Source organism: Neodiprion lecontei, chromosome 2 (genome assembly GCF_021901455.1).
Source record: "Neodiprion lecontei isolate iyNeoLeco1 chromosome 2, iyNeoLeco1.1, whole genome shotgun sequence".
NCBI lineage: Eukaryota > Metazoa > Arthropoda > Insecta > Hymenoptera > Diprionidae > Neodiprion > Neodiprion lecontei.
In genome coordinates, this window is record NC_060261.1 from 28,125,132 (window position 1) to 28,151,864 (window position 26,733).

At 36.9% G+C, this 26,733-nt stretch overlaps 1 protein-coding gene across 4 annotated transcripts; it reads right to left on the reverse strand.

Moving 5' to 3' along the window:
- Positions 1-264: 264 nt before the first annotated feature.
- LOC107224461 (multiple epidermal growth factor-like domains protein 8) lies at positions 265-25,684 on the reverse strand. Of its 4 annotated transcripts, XM_046732956.1 has the most exons (26): positions 25,111-25,684; positions 24,565-24,848; positions 23,638-23,801; positions 21,388-21,662; positions 20,885-21,069; positions 20,125-20,464; positions 19,762-20,012; positions 19,416-19,649; positions 18,997-19,281; positions 18,483-18,620; positions 18,124-18,383; positions 17,122-17,739; positions 15,292-16,848; positions 13,563-14,903; positions 12,480-12,904; positions 12,033-12,367; positions 11,733-11,947; positions 11,289-11,568; positions 10,517-10,751; positions 9,914-9,940; positions 9,477-9,792; positions 9,203-9,378; positions 8,704-8,957; positions 8,366-8,401; positions 8,015-8,202; positions 265-6,557 (listed from the first exon to the last, which is right to left on the reverse strand). In XM_046732956.1, exons 2-26 carry the CDS (start codon positions 24,767-24,769, stop codon positions 5,697-5,699), a joined length of 9,201 nt encoding a protein of 3,066 aa, XP_046588912.1. In that variant the 5' UTR covers positions 24,770-24,848; positions 25,111-25,684; the 3' UTR covers positions 265-5,696. The 4 variants fall into 4 exon arrangements, with proteins under 4 accessions (XP_046588912.1, XP_046588913.1, XP_015520009.2 ...); XM_046732957.1 differs by lacking the exon at positions 9,914-9,940; XM_015664523.2 differs by lacking the exon at positions 8,366-8,401 and having other exon boundaries at positions 25,111-25,683.
- Between the last annotated feature and the right edge of the window lie 1,049 nt (positions 25,685-26,733).

The following is a 26,733-nucleotide window of genomic DNA, read 5'->3' on the forward strand; positions in this document are numbered from 1 at the left end:
AGAAAATGCTAAGAGGTCGCAAAATTGAGTTTGAGCTAGTTGGAGAAAAAACGTTTTTTTCGAGTTACTATAGTAAACATATTTATTTCATGACACGTCTTACTTAGAAACCTGCTGTCAGATGTTTCATAGATATAAAAAAGTTTAAAGGCACTTTGACGGATATTCCCGTATTACGTGAAAAGTGTATTTGTACACTTGATATGCCGTTTTCATGCAACTCCGCAATTACTTTACAGGGAAACAATATTGACCAACCGGAAATTCGGCAATCTCATACTCGTTTATTAACAGATCTCGGAATTCAGACACGATACACTTTAGTAATTACGCACGCATGACCCTCGTCACCTTAGCTCGTATGACTCTTTTTTTTTTTTTTTTAAATGAGATTTAACATTTCACAACCTTAGTTACAGCGACATATACGAATACGTACATGTACATTACATATTATATTATCTGCATCTGAGCTACTTTTGTTACTTGTTGCGTTAAAGGGTCCTATGCTGGTAATTACCATAATTTTCAAAACGGCCAGTAAAAAAGAATCCAATTCTATGTGATTTGCAAGTTCTCTTAAACCAACGTTCAATTTTTTTCCTTCACTCCTTCGCAATCAGAATTTTACACGAATTTGTGTAATTCAAAATTACGATTTTTACTCTTTCTCAAAGTCTCGCAAGATTTTTAAAAATTTAGTAAACAGTTTGAGAACGAAGTTTTTTTTTTTTTTTTTTTTTTGTTTTTTTCCGAGAAAAAAAAACTCAACGCCTCCAAACATTTCAAATTTTTATGCTTCGGATTGGCGATTATTATTTATCATTAAAATATCGCAAAGTAACATGATATTCCCAATAAACATTACTCAGCTATACGATCCCTTAACTCCAACTTTGCAACAACACATCAATTACCATCGCGAACCTTCTGCAAACTTCGCTACGGGATAGATGCGTTTAGAATTATTGTTGCTGTGCACATTGTACTACACAATATTACAATATTTACAAAATACAAAAAAAAAAAGAAAAAAATAATAACAATAACATAACATCCATATATTTGTACAATGGAAAAATTGATTGTGTCATTATATGCATATCTACATTGTAGCACGTATTTTTTATTAATATTATGATTATTGTATCATTATTGTTACTGTTACTGTTAATATTATTGTTATTATTATTATTGTTATCATTATTACTAACCCAATTGAGTATTTTAGGTAACAAAGAGTCACGGTTTGAGTCTCCGAAGGTGCAGGATCCAAAAGGTAAGTGTTATAATACAAAATGAAATACCTAAATACCTTATACTATTTGTATAATACCGTAAGCAGAATGAGATAAAATATAAGATAAATTAAAATAGACGGATTCCTCGTTTTTTCGCTTCTTGTTTTGTTTTTTTCTTACTTTCGTCCAAAGTATAATAATATATTGAACATAGTATAACAATTACCAGGTCCTCGTTCGTACTTTTGCAGAATGAACATTATACGCATAAATCTTTGTACGAAATACATACATGCGGATGGAACACTCTATTCTATGTACTCTGATTAACCCGTGGCATTGATTTCATTAATTTTCTCTGCTTTACAATAGATGAAACGGCACTTGTGCAAACGAGAGATTTTAGATACGAAATTTGTCAACGTCTTCACCAACTTTTTCCAACCGAATGGCTTTTGTACGACTTTGTACGACGATTGTCACCGATCTTTTTTTGGAAGACATGAAAATACGTTAGCTTGGCATGAGCAAATCCAAAATTTGAGCTTCTTTTTTATTTTCTATTATGATTCTTGATGTGATCTTTCATAATTATTTTGACAACAATGATGCATCGTTATTTCGAATTCATCATCAATCTATCAAATTATTGAAGTTTGACTTTGACCGAAAAAGGTACGAACGCCATATGAATGAGTATATCTTTCGACTTTTCCTACTTTTACTTGTCGCCACTTTCCGAGGTATTTGAGGTGAAAAGAAATTTAAATCTCACGTAAGTTTTGCACAACTTGAATGACAGAAAAATATCCTAATTTTTTCATTCTTTGATGCTGATTTCGGTCATTTCTTTACTATTAAAAATTAGTTGTAAGGAAAATATAGAAAATTAGCATAAATAGATATAAGTGGTCAAATGAATTCCACTAGAGTGCCCAACGCATGTATATAGGTGCGTATATTTACGCATTTTATATGCTGTAGTATCGACGAACACGCATTTCCCTGTTTTCAGTATAGCAGCCTTAATTTGTAAGAAAGTAACTTAACCGACCGTAACAACGTATCTTTCGTATATTAATTTTCTGTACTTTGCATCTTCTTTTTCATGTTTTGTGTACTCGTTTTCTTACAGCAATATATCATTTTAAACGCTGTACGATTTACCAAACTATATATCTACATTTTGAAGTTTTCTCATGATCTAGAGACAAAGAGAGCTAAAGAGAAGAGAGATATAGAAAGACGATTTTGCTATCTTTCGATTTCCTCAGTCATCAGATCTGATAAATATTTGAACAATGTCATCTAGTATTCAAAATTTCGAACTGTCAAGCATTGATTTGTAATTTCAGGGACAAATAGTACCCGACGAAAGTATACTCACTGTGAATTTTTAAATCCACCCGTTTTCCGGTACAATTAACGACATTCTTTTCTAAATTTCGTGTTTTAATGGAATTCTTTGGACCCCTTCGAGTTATTTGCAAAATTTCGTGTGTATCAATTTTTGTCCAAAAAAAATTTCAGCTTTTTAAAAAGAACATTATTTATGCCTGATATACTCTCATCGGGCACGACATATCCCTGGAGTTATAAATCAAACGTTAACCATGAGTTACAATCTCGTGTCACCATTCCAAGTTTCGGCTCATATATATTACATTTATCTTATATTATGTTACATGTAAATAATATAATATTGTATACGACATATATGTATACAGGTATTCCACTATAGTACAGTGAAGATATTTTTCTCTTTTTCTCTCCATAAAACACGAGTCACGATTATCTACGCTGAGTTCTGTTTTTGTTTTTTTTTTTTTGTTTTTTTACTATAACAGCAATATTACCTCTATTTGTCACATTTCAATAAAATTTCAAAAATTTTTTGCTTTGTATTTACTCTCTTATCTCTTCATCGCCTAGCCGTCTGAGCTCGAATCTACTCGTTTCCATTATACAGAATCTGCTATATATAGAACTATTTGATGTCATTGGAACACGAAACAATTTTTCCCCTTGAACGGGGTAATAAACAATGATAATGTACGCAGTCAATAAAGATCGTTATAAAAAAAAAAATTCCGATCAATGTCTTTTCCACTAAGCACAAAAATCTCGGGGAAATATAAACGTATACGTATATAGGTCATTCCATGCTAAATCGCAGAGTTTTGTTGTCCTTTCAAAACGCCCCCGGTTTTTTTTTTTCAATTGCAAAACATGTCTCCTACTTGAAGTACGTGAAAAGTGGGAGTTTTAAAAACTTCGGGTTTTTCAATTTCTAAATAAATGAACTTCTTAATTTATTTTTGGTATTAAAACTTTCTTCGCGATGCTCGAAAGCCTGTCAAATTTTTCTAGACTTTTCAAAAATTCAAATCGATGTATTTTTTTTTTAAACAGCCGTTTTCTCAACGTGCCAAAGATGCCGCGACAGAAAAAGACCCACATTTGCACAGGATGCAAGGAAAACTACAGAAGACGTTGTTTTTTTTTTAGAATCGTTCAATGGTTTGAAAAAATAAAATCCAAATCATCAACAGGTGTGAATATTCGGAACTCTAAGACAATCGTACGTGAAAATAAAAAACCAGTAGTCTTTTGACAGTGCTATTATCACCTGATGAAGTTGTATCCAAATTGAAGGTGACGTTCGAAACACGGCGATTTGGCATAAAATGCTTCATATATAAATCATCCAATTAAAAAGAAAAAAAAAAAAAAACTTCGTCGCCTTGAAAACTACGTTTCATAAAAAAGTTTCATGATTTTAAGGGGATATATTATGGCATCGTTGGCCAGCCAACAAATTTTTTTTTATTTTTTTTCTGAGAAAGAAGTAATTGGCGTTTCCTTTTTGTAAAAACTGTAACACACATCGGGAGAAGATCAAACTTTAATTTTTTTAACAATGTCTCAATCAAAGACTGGAGTGACGGGATGACGCTTTTTAAGTTTTCTGATTCAAGGTAAACATGGAACAATAATCTTTTGCCCTTTTTAAAACCATAGAACTTTGATCTGTCTTGTTTTTGTAACCAGCTTATTTTTTGTGATACTCGACATGTTTGATTAAAATGGCACACCCTGTATATTTGTGTGTGCGCACGCCTGTATTTGTATGTGAATTAGCATATCAAGACTTATTCTCATATAGATTTTACCTCACCATTTACACCTCTTACTCTATTATAATATACCTATACACATACTTACATGTATAGATAGACTTAATACTAATTTTTAGTATAATTTTTTAGCGATTAATACATAATTACAGATTGTTGTATATATGTACAAACGTACAGTCCCCTCCACGAGACGGCATTGTCATTATTAGAGAAACGAAAATCAAAAATAACAAGGAATATCATGATATTAATCATAATATAAAATAATATAATATTAATCGTATCGAAGAAACCATAATTACCCAAAATAGAGTGTTGTAAAATAGTTGTTATTCTATATAGGATTTGTGTACCTATATTACGGTCGGAATATTGCCTAGGAATGTCTAAATTCGATTGTAAAAATATTGTATAATTATTTATGTATATTTGTATATTATAATAATTGGCAATAGCCGTTAAAAAGACGGAAAATAAGAACAAAAGAAAAAAAAAAAATAATTGTGGCCTAACTTATTGCTACAAATCACAAAGTGTCGTGTGACTTTAAATATAGCAACACATATTACCTATTATTGAAAAATAAAATCGAATATATTAAAATACTACATAATATTATACACGGGTCAAATTTTTTTTAAAGTGAGCTGTAACCCGCGCATAATCCACATACCAACGACTGTTTCATTTTATGTTTAAAAAATTTCATATCTACAATTAAAATGTTTCAAGAAAGTATTTACATTCGAATCAAAGCAAATTTAGGGACAAAAATTTGAACAAGTGAATTCAAACAGAGAACTTTCATCGAACTGTAAAAAAGTATAGCAGAGCCTATTGTGAAAACTAGGCTTCCATGCATTTGAAAGACAATTTTTCAACACAGAAACGAAACAAAATAATAATAATAATAACAATGACAAAAATTAAATAACATTTAACAGGTGATGGCGCGACATGAGTATTCTTTGTAACAATCAGAATTATATCAGAAAAAAGAAAGATTATTTTTTTTTCAAACTTTCTTCTTTAGCAAAATTTAGTCGCACCATATATACCGAAAAAAACTTATTTCAACAACCCAAATTATATTTGTCGATTGTAAATGAATATGTAGTAGCAATTTCAAAATAAAAGTTTAGCTGCATATCATTGAAATTGTATAAATAATACTAATACCGATAATAATATTAATAATGATAAAAACATACGGACGCAATGATAACTGATAAAGAGAGACAAGAAAAATTGTAGCGACGATAGTAATAATAATGACAATAATAATAGTCATATGGACTTTGTGTAAAATTTATAATTAATTTGGCGCATGGCTATTCCTGCGTCTCAAAAACGCTCTCCCATTAACAGGATGAACACGTGCCAATAAAATGAGAGAACTACCCAGAGCAAGTTTAACGGGTGCCTGTCGTCCTCCAGGTAGGCGAATAAAAACAGTCGCGACAGCGGCAACCCCGTCGTCTGTAGGTTCAACAGCGACAGGTCTGACGTCACTGTGAAAGTTCATCTGTTTACTACGCCGTCCTTTCCTAAGAGGAGAGCTGGGACTAAGACCGCTGCAGCCGTCCCTGTCATATAAAATAGTGGCGGAAGCAAACGGGCGTTTAGCCATGTGCAGCATCTCGACCACGTGTCGTCTCCGAGCGCGCCTGATATCTGCTGCCTGCTTTGTCTTCCAAGCAACTACACACGCTGCTAGGAAAAGGAAGAAACAGGAGAAAAATACCGAGAAAAATACAAAAAGGTCGATATGAAGCTGGTCCTGCCTGAAGAAAATCATGCCGTAAGCGGCTCTGCCGTTTATTTCTGGGCTCGGAGCGTCTATGGCACGAAGTGCTATATGGAATTTTGTCTGGCCAAGCTCGTGCCTGTCCTGTGGCAATGTGAGAACCAGTCTGTTCGTCAGGTTTCTTATCACTAGGAAAGTGTTACGCTGTTCTACCGTCACAAAGGTTGCCAGACCCTCTGCGTAACGTTCCATTACAATGTACTGAGCCGCTGAGTTCCAGTTACTTTCCGTTGTTGTTGTACCGTTCGACTGAGAAGACGAGGATTCTTGAGGGTGGAATTCAACCCTCCGCATCCTGTTGTAAGGGTGATTATCTAACCAGTCGTCGTGATAGTCATTGCGTACTTTGAACCGACTATCCAGCTCGACCTGAGCAAAAAAAAATTATCAAGCCTGTTATTTGATTGGTTTATTCCTGTTTCAACCATAATGTTCATTTATTTCACATGAAAAGTGGGCCACAAGTGGCATATTATTTCCTTTGTAGCGCTTGTCATTTTGAAGCTTTCACAAAAAATTTAAACAAGTTTCTAATTTTTTTCGTTACAGTAAAAAAAGTAAATATCAATTGATTAATTATTATATGAATTGTTGATGTTGCTAATATAGAATGAATGTGAAACAATTATTTTTATTGTACTTCCTTGAATTTAGAAATTTTCTTTTATTTTTAAAAAGTATATTATTGGCGAACGGACAGCTTCTCCCCCACAGCCCTAAACCCGCGCCCACGCTCTGACTCCCGCCGACCTACATCCATAAACTTGTATGCGTTTTTTAGATTTTCTCTTTACTTTTTTTCAAGTCAGTAATGTTGGCCAAAGTTGAGTCGGAAATAGAGTCCTACACGTAAAACAGGAATAAATGTCGATTGTTCCCTTAGGTGATTACTGCCTTCCCAACCCACCTGCGGGAATAATCTTTGACTTTGTTCCATTGTTACATAATATACTATTTATACGCACTTGTGTGAAGATAGGGCCGTACAATTTAATGGACTTGACCGGTCGTTATAGTTAATCTGGTTAATTAGTCAATGGCTTAACCAATTCACTGGTCAAAATCAGTTAACCATCTATGGTGGTCTAAAGATTTAATTGCCTGAAAATTGATCTATATGGAAATCAATTAACCGGTTAACTGATCTAGGCATTGACTAATTAAACAGGTTAACTGCCTTGGCTGGTTAAACTGGTTAAACTACATCGCCTATTGAAACCTCAGATAACCAAAGTGATTCAATAAAATGATTCAAAGCCCCTGTGAGGCTGTGTAATAGTTTTATAGAATCCTCGTGATTTGCCTGTATGAATACTTTCGCGATACTTGGATATGTTTGTAAAAATCAGTATATGAATATATGAACTCAGAAAACTGCTTCATTAACAAGATGAAGTAATAAATGTCGAAGTTTTGTGTTATTGACAGGTAGATATACTGAATGAATTATCTTACACTTGACTCAAATTTGATCAGAGTTGTAAAAAGCATTCATTGTCTCAAAGTTGAACTTGATCTTAGAAATAAATCTTCTGTCAATATTATTTTGCAAGCGTTTAAACAACGTATAGTTTCAAGTTTTATCTTAAATAACTACTGCAGATGACTGTACAGATGTTGTAAATTTTCGTACATAATTATTTGTTAGAAATAGTATTTTGAAAAATATCGACATTATACCAATTTCATATTTCGAAGTGTTGATCAAACTTCATGAGTCGATATTTTAAGTTATACTGTAATCTTGAAAACCTCCTAAGTCTATGCTCATTTTTCTGCGCTCATTTTTCATATTTCTAGATATGTTATGTCTGAATAAAACTTACGTCCTGATATCCCGTAGAGCTGTTCAAACTGACAACAAAAGAGTCGTCTCTGGGACTAAGAAAGAGGTCTAGTGCACCTTGAGTGACATCAACCATAACTCGGATATCAACATTCATGAACCTTGGCTGAACCATGTAGAATACAGTTTGTCCTGGGTTCAGCGGTTTGGGTTTGACTTTGCACTCATCTGAAATAATGGCAAAAAGTTTTAGCAGAAATGCTTGCCGCTTTTTTAATCGATTTTCAGTCATATTCATATATTATTATGTACTTCAATGTCACTATGTGGAGGAATATTTGAATTAACGGAGACATAACGTAATAAGAGGAGTACAAACAGTCGTACAAACCATGTGATCCTCCGGACATAAAAGCATGGTGCAAGTCAACAAGAATAATCATTTATGAAAATATATACCACCGCTAAATGTAATTCACTGATCCAACGATCACGCTTATCTTTCAAAACTTGAATTCAGAAATGTAGTCCGCAAAATTTCGAAAAGTCAGAGATATTTATTAATATTTCCATGATCGTTGATATTCAGTGAAAACAATACTGCATTAATTCGTGGTAGAAATCAATCGTTACATATTTTTTAAAAGTTGTAACAACCTGATATCATCACAAAAACACAACGCAGTCCAAAATATTTCTTTGATGCAAAATTCACGCTATGCAACTCACCTATTAATTTCGAATCGAAGCACATCTTGTTGTCGACAGTAACGGTCTTGTAACATTGGTGACCCATCGTCGGTGTTCCAGCATAATTTTCCCGACACTTACTGCACTGAACCATCCAGCAGGGGGTGGCTCCAGTATTAGCTGCTTTTATCGGACCACTCGCGCAGTTCTGCTCACTCTCTGTATTGTTGCCACAATTACATTTCTCACCTGTCACTGCATCGCACGTATCTCCATGACCGTGACACTCACAGCTATGGGAAAAAAAAGCAAAATTTTAGGAATCTTGTATGAATGAATCAAATAATTCCGTCTAGTTAATTCAAGTCTAGAAAAGAACGCCACAAAAATACAAAGATTTGGCTAGAATATACTTAAAAAGTGAATTTGAAAGAGTCATAGATTAAACAAGAGCTATACAATTAGTATGGTATTATACAATTGAGAGTCTAACAAACATAATATTTGTATAAATGAAACCATATTTGCTTCAACTTACGGTCTGCAAACGTCTCTAAGGTCTTCGGTACCCCTAAAATTCCCACTGATGCATTCCGCACACTTATCTCCTTTTGTGTTATTCTTGCACTCGACACATCTCGCATTAGCTATCGGTCCCTCAACTAATTTCTCCATCAACATTTCCGGAGACATTTTTCCTACCTCACTCGGATCCTGAATGAAAGGAAAACGCTATGTAACTCTACTAGTTTCATCAGAGAACAGAAATTTTCGAATGAGTAAATGCACGGCTGTGGACAAACATTACTTACGGTTACAATCATGCTTTCGTTGATACAGACGTGAGTATGCCCACTGCAGTAATCCAAGCAGGGTACACACTGCCCGTTGTCCGCCGGATTGCCGACAAACAGTGGTAAGCATTTCTCGCACTGGGGACCCATTGTGTTGTTGTGGCACTCCAGACACACATCCAGTTTATCGGGTCCAGCACAGTTGCTGTGACCGTTGCACTGACACTGAATAGAACAGTTTGCACCCACATAGCCAAAATCGCAACGACAGACATCGGGCTCAATGCACGTGCCTCGGACACAACCTTGCGAACAAACAGGAACGCAGATACTCCTAAAAGAAAGTTACAAGAATGAAATGTGTGAGACTTTTTGGCAAATTAAGAAATTTACTTGTAGGTAATTTGATCGACGAAAAATAGTGTGTTTTTTAAATTATCAAGTAGTTCACAAACCTTCCAAACTCATTGACAGCTGTGGTGCTGCAAAGAAGACAAATAATAATAAATGTTATGATGTTCTCAAATTCACATGATTATAAACTCAGGGATAAAATTGAGAAAACATTAGGGTGGTCCTTATGTGGAGCTTGGAATTTTTTTTTTTTTTTTTTTTACGAAGTCCCTCAAAACTGTTTGAAATCATTAAAAAAAAATCTGTGTAAAATTTCAAGCCGCTACACCTATGGGAAAACATATAAAACTTTACGCAGATTTTTTTTCAATAATATAGAACAGATTTGGGGGACATCATAAAGAAAAATTTTCCGACTCCCAAATAAGAATCACTTTAAAAACATGACTGAGTTTTGCAGGATGTACAATAAGTAAGCAAGTGAAAATTTCCTAGAGTTTCAAAAGAAAAGTTTTTCAATTTTCAGTCAAGTTTATCTTGAACCACATTTGCATAGTTGATGAAAAAGTCAACTGGGCACCAGCAAGTGTACGGAGAGAGTAAAATTCAGCGATTGAAAGGTGTTGATCCTAACAGGACTAGTACCAGATAATGATATTCCCGATTGTATAAATATACTTTAATTCAAACAAGTGAACTCGTACTTTTCAGACTTGTATCCAGAACCACAGATGCATTTGAATCCCTCTTCCATATCGACGCACTGTTCGCTTTGTGGTGAGCAGGTGTGATGACCATTGTTGCACTCGTTTTCTGGAGGGCAGCTCACATAGTGCCATGAAAATTTCGGAGGAATAACTATGGCTGGTATAGGCATTGTTGCATTGTCTTTTTCTTCAGTAGAATCAGATAGTTGCGGTACAGAAGCTGGTGTAGTAGCTACAAATGAATCACAAAATCAAAACAAGAAGAAAAATAAACCAAATCTCTTAATTTCAAATGCTATATCATGCCTGCCAGATGTTTTAAAAAAATTTCTTGACCCTCAAGTCAAAGATAAGTAAGTCCAATTTTTCTCAAAGGGGTATATACAAGTAAACGAGTGACAAAGTGGGTGAATATTGAGAATTCATACCTCGACAAGCAATTATTCTATTCAAAAGTATGTAGATCAAATTTCATTCACATATTTTTCGAATTAGAATCAATTCATAGGAAACATTGTTATTGAGAATAATGTCAATAATTTTGGACGGTGATCGCCATACTTTTGAACAGACCAAACCCCTGTGGAATTGAATAATTGATTTTGAGGATATAAACTCCCAAAATTCATCCACTTTTTCAACGTCTACTTGTTTTACACCCCTCTTAACCAGATCCAATTTGCAAACACTTATAAATCGTGGTATATTCATCACACGCGTGAGTGCATTGAAAAATTTCAAGATGTACAAGAAAATAATGTTTACGCACGTGTCTCCGGCGTTGCATATAACTGGTCGTATAACATCTCACAGGTTCCACCAGCTGGATGTTCCGCAGGGGCTTCAAGGGATCCCTCGGTACATATTCCTTGCCCTGTTATGTTTTGGGAATCAAGTGAGCACCATCCGCAGTGCGCATGTTTCAAACAGGTACTGCATTGCTTAAAAGTTTCACACGGCTCGGGACAGTGATCAGAATCTGCCCCTCGAAGCACCAAACCGCACACACCTCCAGCACAATAAAGAGGTTGATACGAAGGCGAGATGCACTAGGAAAAGGGAAAGAATTGTTCTCGCAAATTAGGTGTATAAAATAATAAATAGGTACCTATATCTTTTTTCAGAGTCTGCATCACAATGCAATATCCATTATCATATACTCGATTAATTATACGTGGATACAAAACTCGAATCATAATCACTATATCTTTACCTCGTTTAGCTGTGTTGACCATCGACATTCGCTCCATCCACCTTCAGCTCCTGTGCCCTTAAGACAGTTCTTACAATCCTTATGATCACTGCATCGGCTGTCACACTGATCCTGCGGAGTATTTTTCATTTTTATGCTGGATCTGTTGAATATATCTTCAGCGACGCAATTCCAGTCATACACAGGTTCTGCGGACACTTTGATGCCGAGCTCAACTGTGAAAGCAAATAAAATATGTCAATAGAAGAACGTTGAAGAAGTTTGTAAATCGAAGAACTCGAGATTTTTGAAACTGCTTACAAGTTTTTAATACTTGTCTGGTCCAGACACAGTTCCCAAGGCTTTTACACTTCTCACAATCACTAGCCGGACATTGCCTCTCTCCGCATTGATTGACATCGCTTACGGAGAGATTACACTTTTTCTGATCATTGCATTCCTTTTCTGCTGGTATGCACTTTCCATGTGGACAATTTTTACACCATTTACAGACAGGCTCATCTCCTTTGAAATAAGGCCACTGCGCCAAACACTCGGTACAAGTTTTAAAATTCGCACACGTCCTTGACGCCATCCAGTCCGCGTTACAGAATAATCCATTAGACCGCTGTGCCTGTGTGACGTTAACGTCGCACCTAAGAAGAAATAATAGAGATCGTTACTCTATTTCTAATGTATTTATCACATTTAACCATATGAAAAGGCATAAGAAAGCCCTTAAATCACATTCCATTTAATTATACTAACTTGTCTTCTTTATTGTCAAGATTTTCATTAGAGAAACAGTAAGTCGCATTTGTCCCTGATAGAGTGGTGACGGCGCAGAATGAGCATCCAAAATATTTTCGACAGGTTGGTTTATCTGTCCAAAGACTGCAAAGATCTTCAGGTATGTTTATCAGCGTTACGTGACTTTTAATTCCACCGTCAAATCCTCCTACGACGTAGATAGCGTTAGTTTCTGGGTCTGCATGCGTCATTGCGTGAGCATAAGCAGGAGGTGGTGGTGTTCCTATGATCTCCATGTCTGTAGTTATCAAGCGTATCCATAGATTGCACGAATATTTGTAGGCTATTAACGAATCTGTCGTATTACGTGGATACTGACGACCTCCAAAAATTACCATATACTCATCCGTTGTAACCGCAGAGTGAAGAAAACGAGCTTGTGGCTGAAAAGTTAGAAATACAGACATCACATACTTCGTTTTCAGATATCCCCAATTTAGTCAAGATTTTATAGTTCTTCATTAGAATTAGCTGTAAAATTCAGTGGCTCAATTTCTCACGATTCACCAATTCTCTGCAATGCAATTAATGAACTGTCTGTGAATAATAATTGCATATTCTACTGTTCGAAAGACATTATTCTGCAAGCGAAAATAAGAATTTTAATATACTGAAACAATTACGGAAAATGTTGCCCGCAAAATAAACTGTTATTTACTAATTGCAAAATCCCAGTAGAATTTTTGAGTATATCTTATTCCAAAACATTGTCAAGTTAGCATGGATATTCCTTGCTTATGGTAATGCAACATTTTTTGAGTTAATTTTGACATATTTTATGAAACTTAAAATTGGTATGAATTAGTTGCAAATATATAATAGTGGAATGAAACGTTTCATAATTTGAATTTGGCGGTGCACATTACTTGGAAATTTATAACTGTGTAATGGATAAAAATGGAAAAATTCTAAAAATCATATGAAATTCCCTGTAACTTCGCTATCTTCAAATTTTCTATGACCATTGAACACCACTATTTACAGTAAACGGTGAAGTTTCTCACCGTAAATAAAGTATTAAACAAATTATGGGTGGCTTACCAAGCTACTCCCATCAGTTAGTTCATCAATGAATGGAGGAAGCACAGACCAAACCCGTGTTTTGTAATTTAACGCGTAAAGTTTGTTGGAGATGAAGGTTCTGTTTATGGAATAGGTATATCCTCCGAACACGTAAAAACTCTCGGATCTTGCATGATAAACAGTCGAATGCCCGTAAACACCCAACGGACCATTTCCAGTAGTATTAATAGTGTCCCATGTCTCAGACTCCAAATTAAACTCCCAAACGGTCTCAAGATATCCATATTTCGGGCTAAATCCACCAACAAGTATCAGACTTTCCGATTCTCCATCTCTCCTAAGGGTCAAAGTGTGTCCAGCCAATGGAGGTGGTTCTTTTTTAGAAGCATCCTGAGAAATATGACTCCATCTCTGATTTTGCAGACTAAATTTCCAAAAGTCATCTAGCGTGTTGTTAGACAATCCTTGCACACCCTCCTCCTTCACCGAAAGACCACCATAGACGTAAATCTGCTGTCTACTGTGAACTATTTCCGCGGCATGGAAGTATCGTCCTTGAGGCATCGACGCCTCGGATGTTGACTCAACGGTAACCGGCATCCAAGTATTGTTTTTCGTATCAAACAGTCTGATATCATTGAGGGGTCCGTTACTGAGAGAATAACCACCAAACATCCAAAGGCTTCCTCTGCGATCGGCGACGAGACTATGGCCAAATCTGGGCAAAGTTTTTCGAAGATGATCAAGATTGTCAGCAAGGTATTCCGAGTTAAATAACTCCGTAAAAACCAATTGGTTTTCCTTTATTTTGACCGAACAATCGCGACCCCCATATCCAGAGGTACATGCACAATGACCATAGCTCTTATCGCATATGCCTTGTTTCTTCAACGCAGTACAATTGTTTGGACAGAGTTCAATGTCGCAATTTATACCAACGAATCCAGTTTTGCACAAGCAGTTACCATTTCTGCACTCTCGATTGTCAGGGCAATTGTTACAAGTCATAACGACGTAGCTTGCGTTGAAACCTTCAACGTCGTCGAGCTGCTTATAGTGCACAGTTAGAAATCCTGATTTCGCTTCAACAGTCACAGGGTAGTTGGTACTCTCTGTGCAATAAACGCCAAGGAGTTGACTCTGGTGGCTAGTTGTGGTGGACACAAAATCAGGAAGACCATCATAAACGTATACACTGTTTTCCTGGCAGCTTATATCGATATCGTCATGAAGCGTAAATTGTATAACACTTTGTATACTTGGCGTCATCGTGTCAGGAGAAAGTCCGGATGCTGGGCTCACTATCCAGAGACATTCTCTGGTCGGTGGTCCTCCTTGTTGCGTTTCCAAAAGAGCTACCTGAGAATAGGATTGCACATTGCAATACAGAATATACAGTAACAATCTCAGTCAACAAAATTTTGTTACTAGGTTTTATATTGTATGAAAATAATTGTTTTTCCCCAAGAATTATCAACTACCTTACAAAATCAAATCTAGAACGTTATATTAATAAATAATCGTACGGTTGCCAGGTAGTGATTTTTCATATAACGTTCTAAGTATACAGTAAAGTATAACGTCATTATTAAAGACAATAGACAGCTGGGTGTCTAAGAATCAATGGCATATCAAGTTCCCTGACATTTACCGGTTCTCCAAAAATTCTCTGATGCTAGACACCCTCAATTAAAATCTATAAAATTTCCCAGCTTTTTTCAGTTTATTATAAAGTTAATTCTCATACCTGCGAGTGTCTGCTTCCCAGTCCCTGTCTTCCGGCAGTTTCACCACCTAGCATACCCCTGGCCATGCAGCCGTAATAGCACATTCCTCCGTTCCTCGGATCCCCATAGTACCCCATTTCACATAATTCACAATTATTTCCTTTGGTGTTATCCCTGCAGAAGCAAATCCCAGTCTGTCGGTCGCAAACGCCACTATCCTTATCGCCATGTTCGTTGCAATTGCACTTGCTACACCCCAAGCTTGTGGTAGCATTTCCAAAGCTCCCAGCCTTGCACTCTTCGCAGTATTTTCCAGTCGTCCAATTTTGGCACTCGTCGCAAACACCAGGACCCTGAACGCAAGTGGAATGATTATAGCATCCACAGTTGGTCCTACAGTCTGGTCCAGTCCATCCCAAATTACACTCGCACTTATAATCGGGTGCTTCACTGCAGTATCCGTTAACACATTTTTCGTAACAAGTTTTGGTGCAGTTTTCCCGTCCGTCTCCATTGAAGCCTCTCTTACACTGGCAACTGAAACTCCCATGGGTGTTTGTACAGGCGGCGTTAGGGTGACAATCGTGAAGGCCGAGATCGCACTCATCGACATCCGGGCATTGGGCGTAGGCCCATCCAGCGTTCTCGGGATTTAGAGTAGAGTTTTGTCTGGCATTAATGGCTGCGCTGCAATTTACATGGGGTTGATTGAAATCACCTTGAACACAGACTCCTGTGATAGGATTTTCCAAGCTGTAGCACCAGCCACAGCTCAGGGAATGAAGACAACTCGAGCAGTTTGCGTGTCGCCCGCAGCTCTTGCACTGATCAATACCAGTCAGTGTTGAACTCGACCTTGAAGTTATTCCCATCAAGCCGGCCTGGTCCATCCACTCTCTGCAGAGACCAAACTGATACTCAGATGTGTAAACTGAGAATGAAAAACACTCTTGTGTGGCCTCGCACCAAACGCATCGTCCTCTTTCGTCGAGGCATTGGGTACAACTGGACCTCTGCCTACACGGTACAGGGCAGCGATCAACGCTAGCGACAGCATTAGGTAGACGGCCAATTCTTGCGCATTTAGCTTCCTCGGTCCACCACTCGCACAGATTGCTTCCAACACACGATTCACATGAAATGTAATTAGAGCAATTGGCACAGGTTGAAGGTGTTATAGTGAGGTAGTGCCATTCGCTTATTGGCTGTCCATCGTCGTCCCACTCAACGTTAGCTGCGCAGTTTTCAGTCTCGTTCGATGATCTAGACATGCACTTGTTCGTTATTTCGCACCACCCACAAGACGAATCTGTTAGACAGTGAAGACAGTTATGGTACTGATGACAGGAGCCGTTTTGGAACGGTTCGAGGTATTCAAAGGTGAACACTTTTGGATTCTCGTTGCGTTTGTTGTGCGTTATTTCCATTTTACTGGCATAAGCATAGTTCGTCGTTACCATACGTCTTGACTCAAAGTCTAGGAGATAACGACCTGGTAGCAACATCGTTGGGTTTCCGTCTGGCCAGTTTGTGGGTATGCACTGAGATGCCTCGGCAGTCAGATTAGCAACTAAAGCCTTGAGGAATAGGGAAAAAACAAAGTGTTTTACTCACAAGTTAAGGTACGAATAAAGAAGTTGGTGAAATTTTTTTAAATGATCAGTAATGTAAAAAACTATTAAGTTGTGATATTTCTTAAGAAGTGGCTTTTGATGATAACTTCCAAAAAAAATGACTAATTTTAGTAGCTTCAATGAAAAATCTCAAACTACCTCACTTTAATTTTTGTAAATTCTTAAGATATTGACATTTGCAGAGCAAAAATTTGATAATCTTCATAACAAACTCACCAACTCTCGAGCGTCGTCGCTGTGCGATACGTGAAGAGTTGCACTATTATAGCTTACGCAAATCTTTAGATGTTCGGCGGTGCTTTCCCAGACAGATTGAGGTGGTCTGAGGAAGCCAAGCAGTCTAGCGATCATTTCTCCACCAAGACCAGACTCTGTTTTGGCCCCTTGCATTGACGGTACGTTAAAGTCGACGGTAGTCGCATTGACGATAGCTACAGAATCAGGCTGGCTAAAATTAACCGGTGGTTTATACTTGAGAAATGTTAGTCCAGGACGTCGATCCAGTTCTCTGCACTCCTCGACCTTCGCAATTTCCGTCCCCTTTGAACCCCACCATCCGGGTATCTGAGATGCTGTGTCTTCCCGCAGACCGCACACACCATAATTGTCATCCTTGTGGTGGCATCTTGCGTTCTGAACGCACCATGTACACGTACCGAGATTCAATTTGTTAGAAACTGAAGTTCCACCCCTTGCGCTTGTTCCCCAACGACCACCTGGCTGTCCATGAATTAGACACGAATGACAATCTCCCAACGCTGGACAAATGCCGGGACATCTCGTCGTTTGTAAATTTGTGGTGCAGTTACTACCAACAGTTCGACCGTAGCAAGTCTGAAAATATTTCGTTAATTTTATTGTTAATTCACAATTAGAAAAGCTTCATATAGTCCTTATATAGTTCAGTGAGCTTGATATTCAAGGTACTCTAGCTATTTCTGTTTTTTTTTCTCAATTAATAAGATTTTGTGATTTTTCTCAATTGCACAATTTCCCTGATAGCTAGACGCCACAAAATCATTCGAACTTGAACATCAGCAGCTAGATTAAAGCATTTATGAAAAATTTCTTGCATAGTGGAAAATACGATCTTGAAACGATCAAATTTTGAAACCTCAATCAAAGATTTGTGGAGTAAAAGCAAACTTTTTCGGTCAATCTAAACACACAGCTCCCACACAACTGTATACTTAAACATAAAACATTATGATAACCAACCTCGTCAGCGGAGCACCAACCACATTCAGGATTAGCCGCGCAATCTGCAAGGCGTTTATGCCTTGAGCAAATTTGTTCTGGTTCAATATAATCGCCATCTCTGGGAGCCAGCATCGGTGGCAAAGTATAAGCAAGGAGGTCTGCGTTTACATTGCCATGATAACCGCCGACAAGGAGCAACGTATTTCCATTCCTCACATCCGCGGCATGAGCGAAGACTCCCTGTTGTTTGGGATATTGAGAGTGGGGAGATGAATCTGCTGCAATGGAATAGAAAAAAAATAGGAAAGGTTAAATAGTTCAGTTTGTATAAATACAGTTGAAGAAATTAATTGATTTGCACATCAATTTCCACTTACATTTATCGCTCTGTCCTAATATGTCGTGACTAACCCAAGCGTGACAGCCAAGATGGTAAAGGTACATCTGATTGCCGTAGCAAATTTCCTCCTTGTTATGCCTATGAGAGTATCCACCAAATACGACCAGGTAATTTCCTGAAGGTTTAAATCAACAATTACTGTTTTTGAAATGTTTTCTTCTTTGAATGGCTTCGTCAATTTTTAGTCACGAGAACCAGGATCCAATAAGCCAGATCCAAATTATGATCAGTATAAACTCTATTGCTAGTGTTTTATTTACGCTATTTCGTATGCTACAAGATTCACGTTATGAATTACTAGAAGCCATTTTCCTTCAGATGAGAAAAATAAAATAAAAAATTAACGTTCGAATCGAATAAGAATTTAGAAGAATAACGAATTTTTTGATACTCTATTATCAGTGTAATATTCCCTAAAAAAAAAAAAAGATGATTCCAGTCCTGTTACCTCAATCAAATTGTTGAACATGACTAAATTGATAAACGATTACCTATGATAGTGCTTGTGTGGAAAGCACGTTCCCGTGGCACATATGTATCCCTCAGAGGAGCTCTTGGATAATGGATCTCCGACCAGACCTTTCTGTCAAGTTGAAAAACGAACATCCTGTCGGAAAGTTTGCTGAAACGAGCCACACTCGCGACAACACCACCGTAGATCAGAAGAGAATTTGTGGGTTGATGGTAAACTGTACTATGTGCTACAACACGAACATCCAACTCCTTGCCACCCCTGGGACGCACTTCTCTCCACCTTTCCGATGCGGTCTCGTCAGCTAAAAATGTAGGAATAGACAAGTAGAATATTTATATTGTAAATTTAAGATATTGAATCTTGTAAAATCGTTGTTACTTTGATTGCAAGTTATAAATAAACTATTGTTGAATTGATTTCATTCCAATTACTTACACAAATTTAGGCTAATTTTATAAAGATTCGATGAGAATTCTCCATCAATTGTACTTCCCCCGAATAAATATATCTCATCGTTGACTAGAGTTAAGGAATGTCTTGTCAATCGAGGAGGATAAAATGGTGAGTTTTTGGCACGCAGAGTCCAAGTTCGTTTTACAACATCGTAATGCCAAAGTTCATTAGAAAGTGAACCATCTTCAACTTTACCGCCATATATGACAAAGCCACCTGAGAATAAACAAGAAAACTTCATCAGTTCAATTCGTATTGCAAACCTTAATTCTTTGCTGCTTGAATTAAAGAGTGATTACAGTTAAAAAATATTCAATAAATTACCAACCTTCGTATCTGCAAGCAGCATGACCATATCTCGAAGTGGGTTTTGGTAGCTCGTCAAGATTCTGCGTCGTACAATCTTCTTTAACTATTGTAGATTCAGTCGTGAACTTGGGCTCAATAATTTCCTGAATGTAAGGATTTTCGTCCAATGGATTACTTGCGGATATTTTATCTTCCCAATTTGACATATCATCATCAGTCTTTGGGGCAGGCTCATCTGAGTCTTCGTCGAGTTCAGCAAATCTGGTATATCTTGTCAAATGCACAAATTTTGAAATAAGATCAACAAATCATAAAAAAACAAAAAATGAACATGCAACCAAATTCAGATGAAAATCAGTCATATTGTTTTAAAATCAAATACCGTGGTCTCGGGCGCCGGGTGAGATGCTTTCGCCTCAGTTTTTCGTTCCTTTCATTTCTCTCTCGTCTCTCCCTGAGTTCCTTTTCCCTTGCCTCCTGCTCTTTCCTCTCTCGTTCTCGATGTTCAGGGGTATTTCTTAGCTCTCTCCATCCATGTTGGCCAGCCTCAACAGTTGCTCTGTGCCTCAAACTAAATGTGCTGTTATCTTTGATACTATAGAGAAGATTTCTAAAAAACGATGTCGGACGTAGGCCGAATCGCTCTTCACCACCAGGGCCGGCTTTCTCTAGCTCGCTTGTTATCAGCATTGGATCAAGATAATCAGGCGACGATGCTCCTTCTGTTGAGCAAGCAAGGTGTGTTCTCGTTTACTAAAAATGATTATTACATTTTTCGGATCTCACACTAAGTTAAAGTGTAAAATTTTAAGACTGCATAAACGACTTTAGCGGGACAGGGCACCAAAAGGGGGCTGGAGAAAATTTATTCCACACACACACCCTCTATGATGTTTGGTAAAAAGATGCTGGTCAAAAAAAATATATAATCTCTCTTTTATTCTATGTTTGAATTGAATTGTGTATGATTGAGTTTACAGCACACTTACTAAATTCAATAATGGATTTTAGAATTGAAACAACATGAATTACAAAGAATGATTGGAAAAAATGTAAAGTAAGACATAAGAAGCACTGTTATGCTATCGTCATCACTTATATAAGTTTTTTAGCGGCAAGTTTCAAGAGGAGTTCCGACTCACCAAGGACCACTCCATATTCGTCCTCCCATTGGCTGTTAGAAAACCGATATACTTCCAAATTTCCAAGTATGTGATTCAGATCATACCCCCCAAAGACGTAAAGAGCATCCGTCTCATTGACATAAACAGCAGTATGAGCTGCACGAGGAGTCATACCGCCTTCAGAATGTGACAGCCAATGCCATCTGAAATACAGATAGCAAAACAACGGTAACCAGGGGCAAAGAAATATGAGTTTCTTTCATCGATTCAAAATCTTACTAAACTCAATAAAAACCATTCTTATTTAGACCTCCTTGAAAATATATCTTGTGACCGCATTGTTGGAAGATTCAATATTGAAAATTCCCAGATCTGAAGAAGTTTTCCTGTGCAAATATGTCATTTCTAAATTATTGTAGTAATTTTTATGAACGAAATGAAATTAGTTATGCATCACGAGATGAACATGGAGTTGGGGAAATAAAACAGAGACATTACGACATGAAGATAATAAAACGTACCTATTGCCGACTGCATCTCTTCTGTCCAGTGAGCAGGATTGTCCTGAGTATCCACTGTGACAGAGGCATCTTCCTCTTTTGCATACACCACCTCCACATTTGTCTGGGCAGAGAGCTCTCGAACAGTCCTTACCTCCCCATTCGCTTTCACAAACGCATGTGTTCTGTAGGCACACTCCATGGCCTGTGCAATTGTTTGGGCAATTTGTGACTGAGAATTCTGCTTGAAATCCATTGAGCACATAGTTAGTGTCGCTGTACAATAATATCAGCATCTGCAATCGAAAGGTTTTTCCTAAAATTTAGTTAAATTCATTTACTTCATTATCAATCTGAGATTTTAGTTGCTTACAATTGATTGGTTTGTTCTAAAAAGGTATGTAAAACTTGTGCAGGATTAATTACTTTCAATGTGAAAAACTCACAGCAGAATTCATTTTTGAATGAATGTTTCAGAACTTAGTCTGTTCGGTTTACCATTAGAATACTAATCGGATGTTAAACATGTATGTATGTATAGTGCGATATAAAAACCAGTTCTAAGACTAAAAAAAAAATCTCATTTTATTTCGAAGATAATCGTATTAATAGCAGAGCGAATTTTTACTAAATTGGTTTGGTATAAAATGATTACTTGCAATGGTTTGCCCATGAAAAACAAAATAATAACAGAGAGAAAACATTTATTATTAAGAATAGGCCTCAGGCAACAGAGCAAAATTTTTCCATCCATTTTCCATAAGCTCAGTATCTAATTGTATTATATTTGATAAGTTTCTCAATACATTAGCACATCATTGTCTGAAGCGACTAAAGGAGGATCTGTTAACGCTGTAAGTTCATTAAAATTTCATTCCTGTTCGATGAGACTATAATAAAAACCGATTGAAAAATAACATTACGATATCAAAGATTACACAAAATTTTCATCTGTCAACTTGAGCTGATAAGGTAGTATCTAGTAAAGTAGTCTATAACAATAGTAGTAGAGTAGCTGACGCTTTTTGAGTCACAATTATTAGCAATGATTGCAGTCATTGGTAGCATTAGTATTATCACTATTGAATTTAATTTGTAAAAACAATGAAAAGTGTTAGGACCAAATTACCAAATGTTTAAATGTAACAACACCAGGCGAATGCTTTCCTAAAGTGTGGCAATATGTTTTTAAAAAAATTGGATTTTCTACCTATATGTCTACTTGTAGGATTTAAAAAAAATGCAGTTTCTATTCTATAGCATTCATTTTTGAGATAAAATAGTGGCGCATGATCATCGTCTGCCATTATTTTCAGATGCACATTTTCAATAGTTACAAAGTAGTCGAAATATTGGGAAAGGTGTTAGTTCTGTAACTTCGTACTGTTTTTCATTCAAACAATCTCAAGATTTCATCATCAATTTCATTTTCCCACCTGTAGATAACTTCAGATATCCGATCGGATGATACGTAATCACAGTATTTATTACTATCGTATATCTTTCATCGTAAACTTAATCAGAACCAAGGATCACATCAAGTTTGAATAACGGTAAATTTGCATAATTAATCTAGACGAGTTTCGCACAGTTATAATCAGATACATTTAGTGAAGTAACAGAATTTTCTACATTGCGATCAAATCATGCTAGTAACTTTGTGAAATGTTTGGTTTTGCCCATTAAACTTCAACGAGTCGGGTTTTTTAGTGAAAAATAGTTTTTTCTGCATTTGTTATTTAAAACTATTTCAATAGGTAATTTAGAACAAATTCATTCTGATAACAGTATAGACAATAGTACAATACGATGAAACAAAAACTAATAGCGAGCAAAACTACAACAGTACATAATTGGGAACAGAGTGAGAAGCAAGATAATTAAGCTGAACGCAAGTAGATAAGCAAGGATTAAAAAAATGCAAAAATACAGCAGAACAGAAGCAATGACGCTGAATCTTCACATCAAAACCACCTCATTGTCAATGCGGAATAGGGAGGTGAAATATTTCAATGTACAAATGAATATAGAAAGATGTAGCAAAGTGATGATGTTTTCGAATTGAGCGGATACAAAAGAATGTATATAACAAAGTATGTATTTTTGTTTCTTTGTTTCTTCACTCAAGACGACAGACAATTTTACAAAAACAAGTTGACGTGTTTATTTGTCTTGTGATTGTCAGTTTTGAAATGATCAGTTTTTAAAAAACTGACTCATTGACGTGCGAAGAAAATTATAGTAGTACTAAACGAATGGTGATTAACTTACGTAGCCAGAGGATGAAGTGACGTTTTGAGGCCCAGTTTTGCCACTGAAGCTGCCTAGTAAGGGAGACCTAAATGAATCCCCGTCATAAACGAAGACGTAATCGTAACTGCATTCTGTTTCCATTGTTCTGAAGATGAGCGTAATAAACTGGCGACTGTTGTCAGCTGCATAATAAACAGAATTAAATTAAATATGAAATGCTTATCTGTTACACATCATTTTTATCATGGTTCACAGAATACTTGCTTGGGTTTAAAAAATCACTACCAATTTAGCATATCTAATTGTACAAGGATTTGAGTATAGATGTGTATGACAAAATCCACTATACTGAATGAAAATTGAATCTCTGATTTTTTCACTTTTTCTTGAAACCACATTAAATTTCATTCTTCTCAGTACATAATGAACATACTATACAACTTATGGAAAATATTCAAGAACTTCAACTCTGAAGTCTTCCAAAGATTCTGCAATAAGAATTATTTATTGCTACATCAGTAGAAACTAGAGGACCGGTGTGGCTAAACATTGAAGCATGAAACTTTTCTTTAAATATTAACAATATTTTTATCCCTACAAATATTTTTAGACATCTGCCGAGAGAAATATGATTTAATAATTTCATGATGAGAGAAACACAAGAAATTGAGCTATAGATGACACGTGACTTACAGCGACCTCTTACAAAAAAAAGTGACCCAAATTAGGTCTAGTGAGCTTAGTGGGCGGTCAATAATGAAGCAGCATTAGTAGAGAACAAAGAATGACTCTTAGCAAGAGGACATTGATTCTTTGAGAATGTTACAAATTCTGGATGTTTTTTTGATCAGAGATCCGTCAAAATTCCCAAAATTTCAGCAATTGACCTGTGTTCTTCAACTTCTTAAGTAGCGATTACACACTATTTTTCAGCATCTTTATTACCCTTGATCAACCACTCGCAGTGCGAATCCTGTGTGTAGTTGGAGCCTGTAGGACCATCGGTAATGATGCCCCACGAGTCTGTGAAGACTTTACGAGTTTTGTCGCACGGAACTTGCTTCTTACTCGCCTGGGGTGCTAAATTGATGCCTCGAAAGAGGCAACCCCATGTCGCCAGCCATATTCCGATAACCTTAGTCCACCACATCACGGCTCATAGGTGCAGATGTCGATAGTAAAGATAATGGGCATTGTAAACTGACCAGATCTCAATCGTCGCTTTCTTCCTGTCGGAGAGGATGCAAGAGATAAAAAATAGAGAATGAGAATAATAGTAATGTCGAGAAGTAAAGCATGGGAGGAAGGAAAGCAGAAGAAGCAGAAGGTGAGAGGTAAAAGTGTAACGTATGTATGAAAGGTGATTTTCACTTGAAGTAAAGTGTAGATCACTTCGTCTGACCGTGAATATACCGCAAGTTAGGCTAGTTTTATTCCGATTGTTGCGGCAAGTTATTGCGAACGAGTTAGGAGCGTGGAATACTTACGTACCTGTGTAATTTTGTTGATACGCAGAACGTATACATAGGCGATCGGGCGTAGAAGAGGGATAGCGATTCCTCGTCCAGTTACTGGCGCCAAGGTTAACAGGTATTTCTTCCCATCTCGAGCCAGCCAAGCAAGCGAGCGAGCGGTCGAGTTGGTTCTTGGTTAATTAATACCAGTACCGTGAAATGGAATCATTATCAAGGCTCGTGGCAAACAGCTTACTCGGTTGTTTTTGGGGGGATCGAACAAGAGCAGTTTTGCCTTGGTATTTTTCCCGCTCCGCCTTGTGTTTATTTCGAAAAATTGCTCAAACCACTAGTGGTTATGAAACTGAATCGGCGAAAGTCACGATCACTTAATTCGTCGTTTGGCTACAATTTGTAACTTGTAAATACACGCTGTATAGCCTCAAGCGATGGCTCACTCCTCTTTACACAACTGACATCCACTGACACCTTGAATGTTTTTACGGGCTCTCTCTCGATTCTCACTCAGTCAATTCTCGGAGTGGGAGCATCCCACTACTTCTGTTGCTGATCTGCTGCCCCGTGGTGTATTAGGTGTATACTTATACTGACCCACGGTCTTGCAATTTCAGACTGTGGCCGCAGCTTGTTGGGGCGCTGCTGCTAATTCACAGTCATAGACTTATAGAAATAGATAGTATTCTTTTGTCCATGCTGTGCACCAAGCTGAAGCCGTAATTAGAAAGAGTGAGCAACGGCTGGAGCTGGACTTCTCACTATAATCATGACTTGGAGGGGGAAACACATGACTTATATAAGTGTATTCTTCGCCAAGTGGCTGCTCCCCACTCTTTCGATGGTGCAGCAGAAAGGTCCGGCTTCAGCTGTCGCTCCTCTTTCTAATTGTGGTTTCAGCTCGATGTACAGACCGCGCAGTCTATCTCTGTAGTCTATGGTCCGGGGGTAATTCTATTACCCTGCACTTACCGACTCGTCTTATTGGATTCCAATTAAAATTGATACGGCGTAACAGAATACTGCAATTTCTCCTGCGCCCTTAAGCTCCCTAATCAGAATACTAGTATTTAATATTCGAAATCCAGCGTAAAAAGTATGTTATTCTTCGTTACACGTTATTTGTTAAATATTTATTTCTATTTATTCATTGCAGTATCATATTTATTATTCGTTTATTAAATTAGTATAAATATTATTTGTGAAATAGTTATTCGTTATATACATTATAGTATTATGAAATAGAATTAGATAGCTTATCTTTTACGCTGGATTTTATCGGTCGATGATGCCACAAATACGTTGACTGAGGATATATAGTCAACGCAAACGCTAACGCAAGTTTCAAAGTAACACCAAATTCAAATAGACCGCACTGTTGACACGCGATGAACATACATACATACGTTAACATAATTTCGTATGCTGCTGTGCTGCTGAATAGCTGTCAATTCGAATAAAATAAAGCAGTTGATATACAGTATATGTCGGCACAAGTGATGTTTTGCTGCTACTGTGTCCTCTTATACTGAGTACTGATTGATACTGTATTTAGATGTCCGTACGAGATTTCCGTAGAAACGGTATACAGTGCTAGCATTAAAGAACCGTTGATATGATCATTAATAGGAATGAAAAAGTGATT